The following is an 18,109-nucleotide window of genomic DNA, read 5'->3' as shown; positions in this document are numbered from 1 at the left end:
TAATAGAGCACTTTCCAACGACCTCATGTCTCCGGTGTCTTTATTAAAAGGATGATTGGTCAAGTTGCATGGAATATAACGTGCCCAAGTCATGTGTTCTTTTCCCTCTTTGTGTTCAGTCTTGTTAAATCAAATCATTTTCTTAAAATTACTTCTAGATTGTACATTTTGATTTCTATAAACAGGTAGTTGGAAAGTCATCGGAGACAGTGGAGCAACTGCACATTAGCCAAGAAGAGTGCCTAAATTTTAGGACTGTAATATGAAAACTTGGAAGCTTGGGACTTATTCCATTATAATAGTTTATTTAATGTACTGAACTGCAAAATATAATATATGTGCATCATTTTAAGTAATGCTTTGAATTTGTCCAGACTAAGACAATGTAATTAAATAAGCCCTTTTATGGTTTACAGCCTCATGTGACCCACAGCTGTTTTTACAATGCATGCTTATTCACATTTTAGTACAACAGAAAGGTTTTAATAGCAACCAGCAAAATTCATACTTATTGTAATGCTAAAAAACAACAGCAATCAAGTTTACAGTGCACACGTTTGAACTTTTGGAATGAAAGGATTTACACAAAAGGTAGTAAAAAGTATTTTTCAGAGATGCTGCCAGAAGCTAATATAACAATGGTACAAAACAATACGAACTGAAAAGAACAATACAAATGTAAGGGACAGAGTATGTTGAAAGTCAGTAATGCATGCAAATCCTGCCTTTGAAGCAGTGTATTTAAATAGGAACACATAGTCTCTACTGCGGCACTGAGGCCAATTTGCGAAAACCATCCATCATGGGGAAGGTAGGTGAAAGTAAACAGTATTGAGGCTCGTTAAACGTTAAATATTAAATAGCTACAAAATGTATAGATAATGCAATTGCTGGAAAGTGACATTTTGCACAGGTAAAATATTTTGCAATCTATAAGCAGTTTAAATTTAAAAAGTATTCAGAAGTAGTCCTAAAAAGTATTTAACTTCACGATGATACTTAAGTGTCAAAGTTCCCAACTTATCTTGGTAGATTTTATGCTAGTTAGAGTGAAAACAACTGTAAGAAATATGAATTGTTATATCCTGAAAACATTTCAAAATATTTTTACACAATTGCTGTATAGCATATTATAATTCCCTTTTTTCTCTTATCCTCAATGCTGTTACTAAATACGTCTATAGACACAAAATCAGCCATTTTAGGAAAAGGGGGCTATGTGCATGCTGGCAAATAGTGTGTTTTTAACACAGCAAACACATAATTCTAAAACGATTTTTATCATAACAAAATTGATCAGCTGTAGTAGAGCATAATGTGAGCGAGGGGTACAGAAAGCAAGGTTACATTCTTTTTTATGTGAATGATTTGATAAAAAATATATATGTTGCAACCTTTTAGTTAGTTGATGGTCACCTAAACTAAAATATAATATTTTTATTTGTCAAAACAGATCATCTTCTACGAGGACAAAAACTTTCAGGGCCGCTCCTATGAGTGCAACTGTGACTCAACTGATTTGCACTCATACTTCAGCCGATGCAACTCTATTCGAGTTCAAAACGGAAACTGGATGATCTATGAACACCCAAACTACAAGGGCCACCAGTACTTTCTGAAAAAGGGGGACTACCCTGAATTCCAGCAGTGGTTGGGTTTCAACGACTCAGTCAGGTCCTGCCGCTTGACCCCTCAAGTAGGATCCTTTTCTGCCATTTGTAGAAAAACAAATGTGTAGGATTGTAATATGCTATAGATGTATCACATGAAAATGAAAGAGTGAAATTACAAATACAAATGAGTAAAAATAAAGTTTCAACTCTACATAAATATCTAGCAGCATAAAAATAAAAGTATATTGTCTTACTATGTTTTAATAGTTTAAAACACATAAGGAAATTATATTCAGTGTTTTATTATTTTTATTTATTTATTATACGTTTTATTTTACAGCATCGTGGCACTTTCAGGATCAAAGTATACGAGAAGGAAAATTTTGGTGGACATATGATGGAATTCACTGAAGACTGCCCATATGTCCATGAACGGTTCCAGCATAATGATATAAATTCTTGCAGCATTCCTGAAGGCCAATGGATTTTCTATGAAGAACGTAACTATAAAGGCCGTCAATATTATTTGACACCTGGAGAGTATAGGAAATACACTGAATGGGGTGCGAGCAGTCCTAGGGTCGGTTCATTTAGAAGAGTCCTGGATTTATATTGAGGTCCATGTGTAAACATTTCAAAATAAAAAACTTAATGATGATCCTGTAAATGGTGTTGTTAACTCTTGGTTCTCTTGTCCAGGTTAAAAAATATTAATTGCAGATTACAAACGGTCTAAATATTAAATGTAGTACATATTGTATTGATCTTTTTGTTTACTTTAATTAATGTGGGTTTTATTTACTAAATATGGTAACAATTTCAAAGCATATAGAGTAATAGTTATTTTGGTAGAAAACAAAACACACAAATCGATAAGGTTTAACCTTTTTAAAATGGAACTCAAAACCCTCATCTTTGTATTAAAATTTTGACTTAGATGCACTAAAACATCTCATGCTTAACATGAAATATTTTCCTTAAACTTAAATGATGTTCATATTCCATCAGAAAAGCTGTACTTTGAAGGCATCACCATTAAGATGTTTGTATTAACCTTGCATGAACATACAGTGTCTCACAAAAGTGAGTACACCCCTCACATTTTTGTTTCATGTGACAACACTGAAGAAATGACACTCTGCTACAATGTAAAGTAGTGAGTGTACAGCCTGTATAACAGTGTAAATGTGCTGTTCCCTTAAAAATACCTCAACAAACAGCCATTAATGTCTAAACCTTGGCAACAAAAGTGAGTACACCCCTAAGTGGAAATGTCCAAATTGGGCCCAAAGTGTCAATAGTTTGTGTGGCCACCATTATTTTCCAGCACTGCCTTAACCCTCTTGGGCATGGAGTTCACAGGCTGCCACTGGAGTCCTCTTCCACTCCTCCATGATGACATTACGGAGCTGGTGGATGTTAGAGACCTTGCGCTCCCCCACCTTCCGTTTGAGGATGCCCCACAGATGCTCAATAGGGTTTAGGTCTGGAGACATGCTTGGCCAGTCCATCACCTTTACCCTCAGCTTCTTTAGCAAGGCAGTTGTCGTCTTGGAGGTGTGTTTGGGGTCGTTATCATGTAGGAATACTGCCCTGTGGCCCAGTCTCAGAAGGGAGGGGATCATGCTCTGCTTCAGTATGTCACAGTACATGTTGGCAATTATGTATATCTTGGTCTCATCGGACCACAGGACATGGTTCCAGTAATCCATGTCCTTAGTCTGCTTGTCTTCAGCAAACCATTTGTGGGCTTTCTGGTGCATCATCTGTAGAAGAGGGTTCCTTCTGGGACGACAGCCATGCAGACCAATTTGATGCAGCGTGCGGCATATGGTCTGAGCACTGACAGGCTGACCCCCCCACCCCTTCAACCTCTGCAGCAATGCTGGCAGCACTCATACATCTATTTCCCAAAGACAACCTCTGGATATGACTCTGAGCACGTGCACTCAACTTCTTTGGTCCACCATGGTGAGGCCTGTTCTGAGTGGAACTGGTCCTGTAAAACCACTGTATTGTCTTGCCCACCGTGCTGCAGCTCAGTTTCAGGGTCTTCTTATAGCCTAGGCCATCTTTATGTAGAGCAACAATTTCAGATTTTCAGAGAGTTCTTTGCCATGAGGTGCCATGTTGAACTTCCAGTGTCCAGTATGAGAGAGTGTGAGAGCGAAAACACCAAATTTAACACAGTATTTTATATCATCATAGTAAAGAATGTGGATGTAACAAGGGCAACACAAAGAGATGTAGATTCACATAGGCTTTCAGGACCTCAGAGGTAGTTGTAAGTTCCAACAGGTAATTTTTACCTTGCTTCCTTAAGGGTGACATGTGAGTTATCAACCTTTTCCCCCCTAGCAAATAAATACATCAATACAAAATGCAAATGAAAAAAAATATATTAATAATAATAAAAACTATGTCTACTAGACTCTATCATCCACTCTATGGTTATTTAAAGAAATAACTCTTGCATAGGTACAGAACCCATCTTATTTGCATTCACCCTATATTCCATGCTCAGTCTGGGTTAATATATAAGAAAATATCATATGGGAAGAAATCCTAAGCCCCCTGGGATCGGATGGGATAGGATGAGGGGGTTCAAATATAGTCAACCTAGGTAGGTACAGAGCTCACCCATGCCTCTCCCTCTAATTGCTTCCACTGCTCTAAAGTATGGAGTGGATGTAACACAATAAAAATTACATACTGAGTCCCCTAGGTTGATGGGTGTAATCCATTCAGTGCACCCACATAAAATCAATAAACACCCCGTTGGCATTCAAAGCATGCAACTTATAAGCATACCTGGGAACTTCTGGGCTCCAGCTACTCGGAGCCTTCCCTTGCGGGACTCGGCCAGGACTGCACACGTCGGTGGGAAGTCTTGCTGACGTCGGTGGGTGGTCCCGCTAACGTTAATGGGAGTTCCCGCTGAGGGCAGCAGGAAACACCCCCATTTAAAGGAAAAATGGGCAGGAAGTGGGGCGTGTTAAGACCCCGCTCCCGCGACTCAGAGGATTCAGGTCTTGACCCGGAGAAGCGGTACTTCACCCGGCAATCTCTGAGTCAAACCCGGAGAGTTCCCAGGTATGCCTATAAGAACACTTGTTTGAAACTTACATTTTAGGGGCCACCCAGCACTGTTAAGCAATGTCCTTGAATGCTCATCTGGAAAGGGGCCATAAATAAAATTAAAACAAAACAGATGGAGTAAAAGAAAAAACCTGTAAAAATTGGAGGCTGGAAAAGGTGGGCTTCACCACCTCCAAGGGCAATTTCCTTAATTACCCCATTGCACATAGAGTAAAAAAAAGGAGGGTGTATAATAAGTATTATGTACCTATAAGAAGCTAAGCATGTTCAAGTGTATTTATGCTCAGTGTGTAATGTGACTAAACAAGTTCAGGTTAGTTTTTGGAGGACTGTATTCTGACAATACATAAAGGCTGAATTGTTACTATAACATGGTTGCATAACTTAAAGGCCTTGAACACTATGCTTGCATTAAATAAGTCATGAACCAAAAATCACTCAAATAGAGTAAGTCATCACAGCGAATACTAAAAATGTTGATCACCCTTGGATGGGTGGGTGCAATGCAATACGTCATAATTATTTTATGACTATATAGTAGAGTGCGCGTGACTGTTTTTTTAATCCCGCCCGCTCCCGCTGATTTTGTGTCCAATACCGCCCGCTCCCACAATGTGTGTGTTCCACTCCCGCCCTCTCCCGCAACATGTGTGTCCAATCCCGCCTGCTCCCACCACATATGTGATTAATCTCGCTCCCGCCACATATGTGGTCAATCACGCCCACCCCCTTACCTGATCTGCAGATTTCCCGCGCAGTCCCGCAAGGCGGCCTTCGTATTGCTCCCTCACAGAGTCTCTTCTCTTGTTCTGCCCAGGAACACAGCGGAGTCACGGGAAGTGACGTCACATCACGTGACTCAGTTGGGTTCCTGGACAGAACAAGAGAAGAGACGGTGTGAGGGAGCAGCACGCAGGATTACTGGGACTCATAGGTACAGTTTCTGACCGCCCGCTCCGGTCTGCAACACCAGCAAGACCACCCGCAAGTTTTTGGGCGGGTCATTCTCTCACTCATTCATCCAATTCATTCACACATTAACTCATTAATTCCCTCACCCATTCACACAATTCATCCACACATTACTTAATTCATTAGCTTACTCATTCTCACTCTTTCTTTCAAGATTCTTACTAACCCCCTTTCTCACAATCTCTTCCCCCTTCTCACTATCTACCCCCCTACTCACTGTCTACCCCCTCTACTACCCTTCTCACTATCTACTTCCTCTCCCCCTACTCACTATCTATCCCCTCTCCTCCCCCTACTCACTATCTACCCCCTCTCCTCCCCTACTCAATATCTACCCTTCTCACTATCCACCCCCTCCCCTTCTTAAAATCTATCCCCTCTCACCCCTTCTTACCATCTACCCCCCCCCTTGCAGTTCACTTACCCTGTGGTGGGAGCGCAAGGCCTCAGTCTTGCTGTCTTGCTGTCTTGCCACGGCGCGTGCAGCTTCACAGCTGAGCGTGGAGATATGATGTCATATTCCAGCGCTTACCATGAAGCGCCGCACCGCGACCAAGGCTTCGAGCTCCCACCACTGCAGTCAGGGCATCAGTAGGAAGCAGAGGAGACAAAGGGGGCCGAGCTGTTGCTTAAAACTTTTTCATATGCGACCACTCGGCATCCCTTTTTCTTCTCCTCTCGCTGATGTACTTAGAGGTATGGTTAGGGAACAGGGCAGTTTATGCAACTGAATATTTTTTTTCTTCAGAGGTTATCACCAGTATCCATGTATGGGGCCCTGGCAAGCATTCACATTAACCCGCTTCACAACCAATGGTACGTCACTGGTAAAAAAAAAAAAAAGTCCAGTTTGTAGGCACTGACTCAGTCTTTGTCCTCTACCTCTCTCTTTCTCATTGTGATCGGGAGCTGGAGAGAGACAGAAAAAAATAATGTCTTACATATATAAATATGGCTTAAAAAAGCTCTGCTTACCACTAAACTCTGTTTTTGGTTCACTACACACCTCAAGTTAATTATAAAATATTGATCATGTAAAACAATAATATCCATTTATTCATGATTTATTAAAATATTATTTTTTTAAACTTGAACATGTCTTTAAACTAAATGTCTGCGCTCTCTCTTACTACATAGGATAATAAATTCACAATATTCAGCAGATGCTTTCATTCATCAACAAAACTTCTAGACTAAGCACACACGCACACAAAAAAAACAACAAAAAAGCAGACAATAGTTCTGTACAAAGTTGCAATGACCTCCACCATAAAGTGAAAATACCTATTCATTCTCCTTACTGGACAGAAAAAAGAACACTATACCTAATGCATACAGGGCACAACAGGTACAAACTATAAAAGGCTAGTTATAAATCACAGGGACACCACTGAGAGATAGACTCTTCAGCATAACCAAGACAAAATGGGAAAGGTAATGGTGTATGATAAAAATGATATTTACCCAAAACATAGTTCAGCCCCAGCTGAAGTCATTTTTTCTCCTTTTCCTCTGCTTTCTACCTCATGTAGTCTTCCTTCTGCTCTATTCTTCCCTCTCTCGTTCACAATTTATTTTGCCCTATTCATTTTTTCACTTCGCTTGCTGATATCCCTCAATCTTCTCTCCCTTTTTTATGTTGCTTGTCTGCCTTCAACAGTTTGCAGGTTATTTCTAATTTTTATTCTGATCCTCCATACACACACACTCAATATACAGAACACACACACATATACACACACATACACAAATATATGTATATATAGATACTCATATCTACATACACACAGTACTGCATGTTCCACCCTCCTATTTGTTTCTGGTGGCCTGTAGCTCCCTCACTGTGCTGCGCACCCAGAAATGACATCACTTTTCAGCACACAGTATCAGTGACGATGATTGCCACTTGTTATAGGGCCCAATTTGATCACTGCTTCATGGGAGACGTATGGACCCGTGAGAGCGCCAGGCCCTGCGTAATAGCAGCAGGACCACCTCAGAACGCCAGGGGCCCTAAAGCAATTGCTCAATGTACTGCGCAGTTATTTCAGACCTGACCAGCCATAGGCAGCTGCCTAGATTGCTGAGTTGGTGGAGAGAGCTTCCACGATATTGAAATAATTTGATATTTCCTTTACTGATTGTTCAGAAGTACACTTTTGTAATTTGTAGCTCATGAGTTTAAATGGTAATGGACTCTATATTATAATGTGATCTCTATAGATGACATTGAAGAATGAAAAATGTTTAGGATTATGTATAAAGTATATTCCAGTACAAAATTTGAAAAGTAGTCTTTCACAATAACAATCAATATAGACATGCCACTGGTTCCTAACACCATGTTCCAAAGTATGCGCCAGACTTATTTTTATATACTTACATTGTCTGTTCTTTAAACCTTTGTGCTTTTAACTATGGCTTTGTTGTTGTTGCAGATCATCTTCTACGAGGACAAGAACTTCCAGGGCCGCTCTTATGAGTGCAGTTCTGATTGTTCTGATCTGCACTCATACTTTAGTCGCTGCAATTCAATTCGAGTGGAGAATGGAAACTGGATGCTGTATGAATTTCCCAATTACAAAGGACACCAGTACTTTTTAAAAAGAGGAGAATACCCAGACTTTCAGCAATGGATGGGATTCAATGACTCAATTAGATCCTGCCGCTTAACCCCCCAAGTAAGTCAGTCTCTTAAAGTCACGAAAACCTAATGTGCATGTGCAAAAGTACTGGGGCACCTGACTATTACACCAACAGGGACTTTGGTGACACTGTATTCTAAAAACATAGACATTAATTTTTGCCCAGTCATCCAGTAGAGCATTTGTGAAGTCAGGCACTGATGTTGGACGAGAAGGTCTGGCTCACAATCTCCAACCACCCTGGGGTTGAGGTCAGGGCTCTGTGCTGGCCAGCCAAGTTCTACCACACCAAACTCATCCAACCATGTCTTTCTGGGCCTTGCTTTGTGCACCAGGGCACAGTCATGCTGGAATAGAAAAGGCCTTTCCCATATTGTTTTTTCAGTTGGAAGTTGGAAGCATGGCATTCTCCAAATTTTCTTGGTATACTGAAGCATTAAGATTTGCCTTCACTGGACGTAGCCCAATATAGTGGTGCACAAAACAAGGTCCATAAAGACATGGTTGGATGAATTTAGTGTGGAAGAACTTCACTGGCCCACACAACACCTCAACCCCATCGAACACCTTTTGGATGAAATTAAAGGAAGATTGCGAGCCAGGCCTTCTCGTCCGTCAGTGCCTAACCTCATTCCCAACAATTCCCATAGAAACACTCCAAAATCTTGTGGAATGCCTTCTAAGAAGAGTGGAAGCTGTTATAGCTGCAAAAAGGGACCAACTACATATTAATGTCTATGTATTTAGAATGTGATGTCATCAAAGCCCCTGTTGGTGTCCCAATACTTTTGTCCATATAGTGTATATATATATATATATATAAGATATATAAACTATATTTGTTTAACTATATTTTTAATAAATATTTTGTAATGTGGTACATACATTTTTTTGTATTGAGTACTTAAAATTAGAACTATTGTCAAACTACTGAAAAAAACATTCAAACCAGTATAATACTTTATTTTAAAACAATTACAGCACAGAGGCTCTTACAGGTTGCGAATCTATGAGAGAGAGGACTTCAGAGGTCAAACGATGGAGTTTACTGAAGACTGTCCATATGTGTATGAGCAATTCAATTATCATGATGTCCACTCCTGCAATGTGCTTGAGGGATACTGGATCTTCTATGAAGAACCCAACTACAGAGGACGTCAGTATTACCTGAAACCTGGAGAGTACAGAAGATACACAGACTGGGGTGCGATAAACAGTCGTGTTGGCTCTTTCAGAAGAGCCATAGATTTATACTAAAAAAGTTCATGCCACAAAACTTCATTTTTGTTTATGGCATATTTTCAAATATGTTATTATTGCATTACGGTTAAGTTACTCAAATAAAAAGAATATAAATACAATGCACATTTTGTTTATTTCTTTACTTAGCCTATCATACAGGCAAAGAACACTTAATGGTGGTTAAAGGTGTGGGTAGGGAGAGAGATTTGTAAACTGTTTTAACCTTTTTTGTTTTACCTATTGATGGCTAATTATATACCAGAGCAAGACAGGCATTTTCAAAAAGAAAAAAAAATATTTTTATACAAGTAATTTATATATATATTTTTATATATATATATATATATATATATATATATATATGCACACACTGTCACATACACATAAAATGATTTTTATAATTCACACATTTGGTAACCTATAAAACTAAGGCGTGATATCTGTATTTTCCTTACCTCGGAAACTGGAATACTAAAAGGGAGTACTTGCATTTTGAATGTACTATATTAGGATAGTCTCGCATAATTTTTCAATATGGGGTATAATGTTGGTAAACCAATAAAGGGGTTTGTCAGGGCTAAAATAATATAATTGTTAAATTAGGCTTATATTTTCATACACCAGCTAGTACCCCTTTCAGGGATAAACAAAGGTTCTAGGTTCAGAATAATAATCAAAGGTGATAGGTGTAGCCTTGAAACGATAAGCAATTCAATTAAAATCTTAAATAAAGTAGTTTGGCAGTCAGGTTGGTATAAAGTCCTAAAACTGCTTTCACAAAGATATCAAGTAAATTAAATGTGGCATGAATGACCAACTTAGCTGGTAAAAGACTTTCTATATACAGGTAACTGAAACAAAATGAGGGGTGAAAAGAGGGAACATTAGCTCTCTTGTAGCAGTCATTAGGGTTACGTGGTGTCAGGATGCAAAATAGTATGTATAAATAAGATGGATAGATGGGTAGGAGGGTGGGTTACTTGCAGAGAGCTTGCAATGTTTCAGGAAAGCTAGAAGAGAGGAAAGAGAGAGATGACTAAGAGAGTTATAGGCTAGATGAAGAGGGGATCGGAAGGAAGGGAATATGCATTTGAAAAAAAGAAAAATACATATTTGGTACATTTAGAGAAAAACATGCATAATAAGACAAAATATGAATTAGCAAACTTGCTTGCAGATCTTCCAAAGCAGTCCAAATGAGGTTGAATAATTTCTTGCAAGAAACCTGGCTCAAGATGGTGCTGTGCAGAGGGCCAATGTTTTTTAGGAAATCATTTTTATCTCGCAAGGAGTATGGCTCAAGATGGTGGCTTGCAGAGAGCTTGTGGTGAATATAAAATAATTAATAATTGTACAACTTTAATGGTATTCATGATAGTTCAAGTTTAGTTAAAGGTTGAAACAATTGTTCATGTTTTTATAGAGACTTTTTTTGTGTGGACCTGTTATAGAAAATCTCATGGACAGAGGAGGCAGTCATTCAACAAATGATATACATACACCCTTGCTTCACAGAATATATGAGCTTAAATCTGTTTATTTTTTCCTTTCCTGTAGTATAAACTGTTAGAATGGGTATTTCTGGGGTGTAATTTATTTAATATTAGTCTTAAATTGGTCTCCATGCTAAAAAATATAATTGGATCATTTAAGGGTTAATGATGCATTTCTCATGTTCTCTCCTTTTGCAGAAAAATGCTTTGGGATTTCAAACTGGAGCATGACCAGACCACATGGTATGACCTATTGTATGTTTGTATGGAGCAATAAATGGTACACACCCTAGTTGTAGTTATTGTGTAGATGTTGTACCCAGCCTTCAGCTAATATCACAATTTACATCCAGCAGTGACGCAACCTGGAAGGGAATGTCCGATCGCGCGATCAGGCATTTACAACTGTAACAGTTTTCTGGCATTCGCACCGGAAGCTACAGGAGATCAGGCTTCTGGATTCTGCTGACAGGGGGGAGTCCAGGCTGTCAAACGACAGCCTGATCTCCCGTGTAGCGGCAGGGATGTGGGAGTCTCAAATCGGGAGATATACACTTGATGCTGCTTCCTTTATTGTTTTTCCTGCAAGAATATCAAGTATCTTTTGTTTGATCCAAACACATCTCCTGCACAGCAAACAACTGATCGTGGGCAAACTCATGTGGAGGTGATTCTGCAGAACAATAATGGCCCTCATGACAGACAGTTGTCAATGTTAATTAAAGTTTTATCTTTAATATAACATCTTCTCTTTTAGTTCTGACAAGTTACAGATTATCCATATAGTCTATGTTAGTTAGAATATTGTATTACTTTAGTACACGCATTTCAAATGTTGTTTCAATCATCAATTTATTAAGTCTAACATAATAATTGATGTAACATTAACTCATAATCAATGTAACTGGTAACAAGATATTTTTTATTTTTACTAAACGACCATTAATACAAAACCAGATTACCATAGTTTTATTAAGTTACATGTATTTTGCATAGGTTATTGTAAATACTGAATCTGTTTAAAAGAGCCAACTCTGGCATCTTTGGCACCCCAGTCACTGTATCTTCGGTATTCTCCATGTTTCAAATAATACTGATGTCCTTTGTAGTCGGGCTCTTCATAGAACATCCAATAACCATCAAGGATGTGGCAGGAGTGGATGTCATGGTAACGGAATTGCTCATAAACATTAGAACAATCTTCTGTAAACTCCATCATTTGACCTCTGAAATCTTCTCTTTCATAGATCTTCATCCTGAATGGACCCTGGTGCTTTAATATATTAGTAATGCATGTTTTAGTTTAAAGCTGAACTTACTACTGTAAAACTCTGACATTTTCTTCTATTTTAGCTATTCAACCCACTTCATTGATGAAAAAAAAGCTGTGTCTTTTCTCTCTACTCATGAGGATCTTACTGGACCGAATTTCTGTCAAAAGTTTAAGATATTGAGGTGCTTTTGGACATATTTCTGGTATATAGACATTCATATCAATATAATGATTCTAGCATCTAAAAGGAGGAAAGGAAATGGAGGGTACTGTTTCAATATTTCTTAAATGTATAGTAACATTTGCTTCTGTGGGATTCTTAGCTATGTTCGTATGCAAAACACCAATTTTTTTCTAGGGTAACAATTGGATTAATTGTTATGCCTGAATGGAGCACAGCTATAAATGTTTCTTCAGGGATAAAATTGATTCATGTGAAAAAAACTTTTTTTATTATTATTATCAGTGAATATATACTGGATAATGTGATACTTTTATCCATGTTTTTATCATGTATGGCTACCGCTACATAGGAGACATCTGAGATCCTATTACAGATGAACCTTTTTGTAACCAATCACAATGTGCTTATAACGTTCATGCATAGGTGGTTTATTCTTATGGTTTTATAATGCGACTTACTTGGGGAGTCAACCTGCATGATCGGATGAAGCCATTAAAACCCTTCCATTTCTGTAAATCAGGATACTCTCCTCTCCTCAAGAAATATTGGTGACCGGTGTAGTTGGTTCGTTCATAAAGTATCCAATTTCCATTTTCAACTCTAACTGAGTTGCAGCGGCTGAAATAGGAATGAAGGTCTGGATTGTCAGAGCAGCATTCATATGAGCGGCCCTGGAAGTTCTTGTCCTCATAAAAGATGATCTGCAAAACAACAGTAAATCTATTATCGATTTAAATAACCGGTTATTATGTGATTTTAGTTCCGAAAATTTTATCTATGGCCTTCTTTTTAAATATTGATCTTGCAACTCATATACATTATATGTCAATGAAACTGATTATTACTGCTCCCATGCAATTTACACACGCACTCACACACATGTTTTTTTTGGCACCTGGCTTCCTTTCTGAACTTAAATCAGCCCTGCTTTGAGTATTTGGACTACTTCCACAAGCCAGCTTACCCAAGGTATATGTCAAGGGACCTTAGACAGAAATCTTCCAAAAATGATAGTCTTAGATGTTAGAAAGTATTTTCTCCCTGAATTATTTTTTAATAAGCAGAGTTTCCTTTCAGAAGATGTTATAGGGGTTTATACAATGATGACTTTTAAAAGCAAAAGGTTATAAAGAAGATAATTCAAGACCAAGAACCAAGTAAGGTTTGAGATCGTAAAGCATGTGCGGATGAGACCAAATTATATATTTTTATTTTTTGTATGTGTGTTCTGCTTCTGATCAGGTCTACGGGCCGTAATTTTTGGATGACCATTTTACTGGAACTTTTGGCTGGGCTTTTATACCAGGCTGAAATACATGCCTGTTTTCAAAGTTATCTAATAATAGGCCTTTTGTGAAACTTATCCTAACTTGAACTTACCGAGTTTGTCACAATCATTTGTCTTTTTCACAGGAATATAAAATGCACAATAAATAAAAAGTGTAACAATACCAAATATTTTTTTAATCATTGTGTGTAGTATTTTCAGCAGCCTGCTTAAAGTCCTTTTAAGTGGATTCAGTTATGCAGATTAATGTTTAAAGTAAGGTTAGTAGACACTTACCTTCACAGTAGTCTGCTCATGATACATATTAAATAACTTAAAATGATTGTCCTTACCTTTGCCATATTGAATATCTAGTTGGTTGAACACAGAGAAGAATCCATTATATATGTCTCTTAGTGCTGATGACTGCATACTTCATAATAGGACCTTTTTTTCTTGTCCACTAAGGCGAAAGTGTTGCTCTTTCATTCTTTTTTTGTGTTTGAACCTGTTGTGGTTTATGTTCTATTGTTAATGCATGCTTACGATGAACTGCAAGTCTTTGCTTTGCAAAACATCCTGACAATGACATGAAAATGTGTTATTTAAGTGCTACCCGAAAGACTATTGTTTGAACATACTTATTGCAGAAGTCCTAAGATTGGTCAGATTTACTACCTTCACTGGCGTTTGACAAACGTCACTGTTCTCAATTCACATTTGTACTTGCAAAAATCTCTCTTAACTTCCATTATGCTTGATGGCAGGGGAGTTGAATTTATGCAGGTTGAAAAAAAGCTTTTTGGACTGATTTCTAATTTTTATGGTTTAACTTGGATCCCCTGGGCCCAACTATTCTGTGCTCATAATGATGAAGAGTTCAAAGAAGAGTGCAGAGATACAGACCTAATCTCATGTCTCATCTAGAATAGACTCACTCAACTCACTCATTCTCTTCTTTGGGTTTGTTAAGGATAGATCCCCTGAATAGTTCAGATTTTTAACTCTATAGTCAACCTGAATATATAAACCGTAAGAAATTGTTAATGTACCCTGATTATTCTTAGGATAGATTTACTGTTGGAGCAATGCAACAAAACAGTGGTCAGTGCCACCAGTAGTAGGTTGTATAGCTAGAGCACTTAATAGGTAGAAGGTTATTAACCCCCCTTAATGACAAAGCCCGTACATGTACGGGCTCAAAATGCATTGTTTTCAATGGGTTTAGGGACCGCCCATTGTCTTTAAGGGGTTAAGTCACGTTACAGATCTCTGGTCAGACCTCACATAGAGTATTGTGTTCTGAAGACCCCATTTCCTGAAAAATGTAGATATTCTAGAGAGAGTTCAGAGAGGAACTACTAAAATTATGAAAGGCCTGCATTATAAAAATCATCAGGGACATACAATTAACTCATCTCAACATGCATAGCTTAGGAGGTAGAAAAGAGAGCGAGAGATGATGATGATAAGGAGGAGTCAGAAACATTTTAATACATAAAGGAAAGGCAGAAAGTACATGAATAATGTATATTTCACGGGAGGACAGATACTAGGACATGAGATCATTGTCTACAACAGTGCTGCACCACTCCAGACCACTGGTCCAAAACTAGGTCAGATGATTAGATGCAATGAAAGAGTCGTAGGTAACTGGAATATGCTTCTAGCAGAAGTGGTGGAGGTTAATACAGTGAGGGAACTTAAACATAGAAAGCATGTGGCATGGTGCAACGTGCACCTGGAAGATTATTTATTTTAATGAAGAACGTCACAAAAGATAGATCATAACAGAGCAAAGTAATTCAAAACAGAGAATACTAGGAAGGTGAAAATAGCTGACATAAAAACATTTGTCTCCATCCCCTGCCATGGAGACTGCCGTTATATCTTCTTTCCTTTGAGACCCACAACCAGTATGACAGTAGCTTATTCAGATTGTCCCCACTCACTGCTCTTACCTTCTCACCCTGTCCTGCTATATGCTGAGCATGATGCTGATCGGGGAAGGACATTATCCAGAGTATAATCACTGCAAGGACCCTATTCCTTCTGAAGCCTACTTCTTTCTAGGAGCTTTGAGCTCTGGTGAGCAGGAGAGATTTCATGACCACTGCCATACAGCACCTTAGCGTGCTCCTGCGGTATGGATATTTCTCTAAATAGTACTTCAGCAGGCAATTAATATATTGCTCGATAATACATATTTTCCACCATTATACCAATAAGCTGGTGCATTTATGCATTGAAGTTAATCGCATCTAGTTATTCTCACGGTTTCATGAAATATATACATAAATTTATATATGCGTGTTAAACATTACTTCTATAAATGGCAAGGTAGAAATGAAAGATAGTATTTTGAGAAATGGATTCTTAAAGAGAATTAAAGTGTGAGAAAGGCAGAGTGAAATTAGACAGTATTGTTTACTTATACGCAATAATTAGTTTGTGCTGGGAACTAATACAGTTTTTTGTATTCTTTTGTATACCTTTTTTAATGTGTAGTTCTTAGTAAGCAATTATAAACAATAGCCCCATGTAAGCACAGAACAGTCTATTACAAACTGAACAATAGAGCCATACATTTACCTTACTGCACACAAAAACATAATGACATAATGCGTAACGTATGCAAATGTCAGCAATGTAAGGTGTATATAAGAACATCCCTGGTTTCACCCAACAGCATCAAGCACTTGTATCAAAGCATCAACCAGCATGGGGAAGGTAAAACAATTTTTTGATGCTGTGGTGGCAATTAGAATTATATGTTCTGTAATCAAAGGATTTTAATTTGTAATCTATTCTTATCACGTATAGCACTTCATCAAAGGATTTCTACAGAGTTGATTTTCTTATCTTTATGTTGACAGATTATTTTCTACGAGGACAGGAACTTCCAAGGCCGCTCTTATGAATGCAGCTCTGATTGTCCTGACCTGTCTTCGTACTTCGGTCGTTGCAATTCCATTCGAGTAGAAAGTGGAAACTGGATACTCTATGAGCAACCCAACTATAGAGGAAACCAGTATTACCTTAGAAGAGGCGAGTACCCTGACTTCCAAAAATGGATGGGTTTCAATGATTCTATTAAGTCATGTCATCTAACTCCACAAGTGAGTATCCCATACCTTAAATGTAAATGTAGGCTATGATTCAAAAATACATTTACTAAATAATATCAAATTTCACATGCCTGTAAGTTAGCAAAGAAGTATAGTAATATCACACAAAGTACTAGAAGTGATTTGATGGAATACACAATTCTTATTTATCCTCTTGAAGCATCGAGGCCCATTCAGACTTAGGATCTATGAAAAGGAAGATTTCCGAGGTCAGATGATGGAATTCACTGAAGATTGTCCCCTGGTTTATGAGCAGTTCCGCTACAACGACATCCATTCTTGCAATGTGTTTGATGGTCATTGGGTTTTCTATGAAGAACCTAACTACAGAGGACGTCAGTATTACCTGAAACCCGGAGAGTACAAGAGATACACCGACTGGGGTGCATCAAACTCTAGGGTTGGTTCCTTCAGAAGAGTCCAGTATCTCCATTAAAATGTATAACATGCCAGCCACTTGATAAAAAATTCAAAATAATAAAAATCTACTAGTAAAGTGCGTTTTTGTATTGTTTTCTTATAACATTAATTATTTATTCTTACATTAATTGTAATATAACACTGCTAGTAAAAAGCCAAGTAATTTTATCCTAACAGAACCTAATATATAAGTAGGTTAAAATATGTCCGAAGTTGGAAGATAGTGTTGTTTGAATAATACATCACAACTAGTAAACAGATACAAAAGAGTGGTTTCATTAATGCCTAGTGCATATATTTAAAACGTGTTCCTTAGCGCAGTAATTTTGACAGAGTTTTAGATAAGTTACCAGTTAAAACACTAATGTGACTGTAGCCTCCGGAAAACAAGCACACATATCTTCTAACGAAAGAATGCCTCTAGTTTCTATGATATTAAGGAATCACACATTATTAAGTGAGAAATGATCACTCAATAAATGTCTATTAGCAAAGTGACATGATATCATAGGGAAAAAAATAATATCAATAGAATACTCTAGTGAAGTCTTCTCACACTTTCATACACTCCACCAATGTGTCTTCAGTCACCTCTAGAACATGTAGATACTGATACTCTACACTCTAGAGTTGTCAGGATCCATCTATTCAATAATTATTTGAACTCTTGTCTACCTGCAGCCACTAGTGGCCATCCTTCCCTCTCAGGAGCAGCCCTATCCAGCTTAGTCTTGTTACCTGAGTTTTGCCCTGTCCTTTTATACCTGCTCTGT

General features: G+C 38.0%; 5 protein-coding genes across 5 annotated transcripts in view; 3 read left to right on the top strand and 2 right to left on the bottom strand.

Annotated features, from left to right (window-relative positions):
• The window catches only part of LOC128501354 (carboxypeptidase O-like), a 165,620-nt gene that overhangs the window by 46,901 nt on the left and 100,610 nt on the right, over positions 1-18,109 (bottom strand). The gene's annotated exons all lie outside the window — the stretch shown is intronic.
• Positions 729-2,271, top strand: LOC128501368 (gamma-crystallin 1-like). The gene is made up of 3 exons (XM_053470808.1): positions 729-811; positions 1,454-1,696; positions 1,954-2,271. The coding sequence occupies exons 1-3, from the start codon at positions 803-805 to the stop codon at positions 2,227-2,229; spliced, it is 528 nt and encodes a 175-aa protein (XP_053326783.1). The 5' UTR covers positions 729-802; the 3' UTR covers positions 2,230-2,271.
• Positions 7,071-9,690, top strand: LOC128501371 (gamma-crystallin 1-like). Its single transcript, XM_053470810.1, has 3 exons — positions 7,071-7,118; positions 8,123-8,365; positions 9,311-9,690. Exons 1-3 carry the CDS (start codon positions 7,110-7,112, stop codon positions 9,584-9,586), a joined length of 528 nt encoding a protein of 175 aa, XP_053326785.1. The 5' UTR covers positions 7,071-7,109; the 3' UTR covers positions 9,587-9,690.
• On the bottom strand, positions 11,966-14,540 carry LOC128502207 (gamma-crystallin 1-like). Its single transcript, XM_053471969.1, has 3 exons — positions 14,488-14,540; positions 12,980-13,241; positions 11,966-12,337 (listed from the first exon to the last, which is right to left on the bottom strand). Exons 1-3 carry the CDS (start codon positions 14,538-14,540, stop codon positions 12,062-12,064), a joined length of 591 nt encoding a protein of 196 aa, XP_053327944.1. The 3' UTR covers positions 11,966-12,061.
• On the top strand, positions 16,481-17,370 carry LOC128501361 (gamma-crystallin-3-like). The gene is made up of 3 exons (XM_053470800.1): positions 16,481-16,518; positions 16,665-16,907; positions 17,077-17,370. The coding sequence occupies exons 1-3, from the start codon at positions 16,510-16,512 to the stop codon at positions 17,350-17,352; spliced, it is 528 nt and encodes a 175-aa protein (XP_053326775.1). The 5' UTR covers positions 16,481-16,509; the 3' UTR covers positions 17,353-17,370.

Source organism: Spea bombifrons, chromosome 7 (assembly GCF_027358695.1).
Source record: "Spea bombifrons isolate aSpeBom1 chromosome 7, aSpeBom1.2.pri, whole genome shotgun sequence".
Classification (NCBI taxonomy): domain Eukaryota; kingdom Metazoa; phylum Chordata; class Amphibia; order Anura; family Pelobatidae; genus Spea; species Spea bombifrons.
The sequence above is the reverse complement of the archived record's forward strand: the minus strand, read 5'-3'. Positions and strand labels throughout refer to the sequence as shown.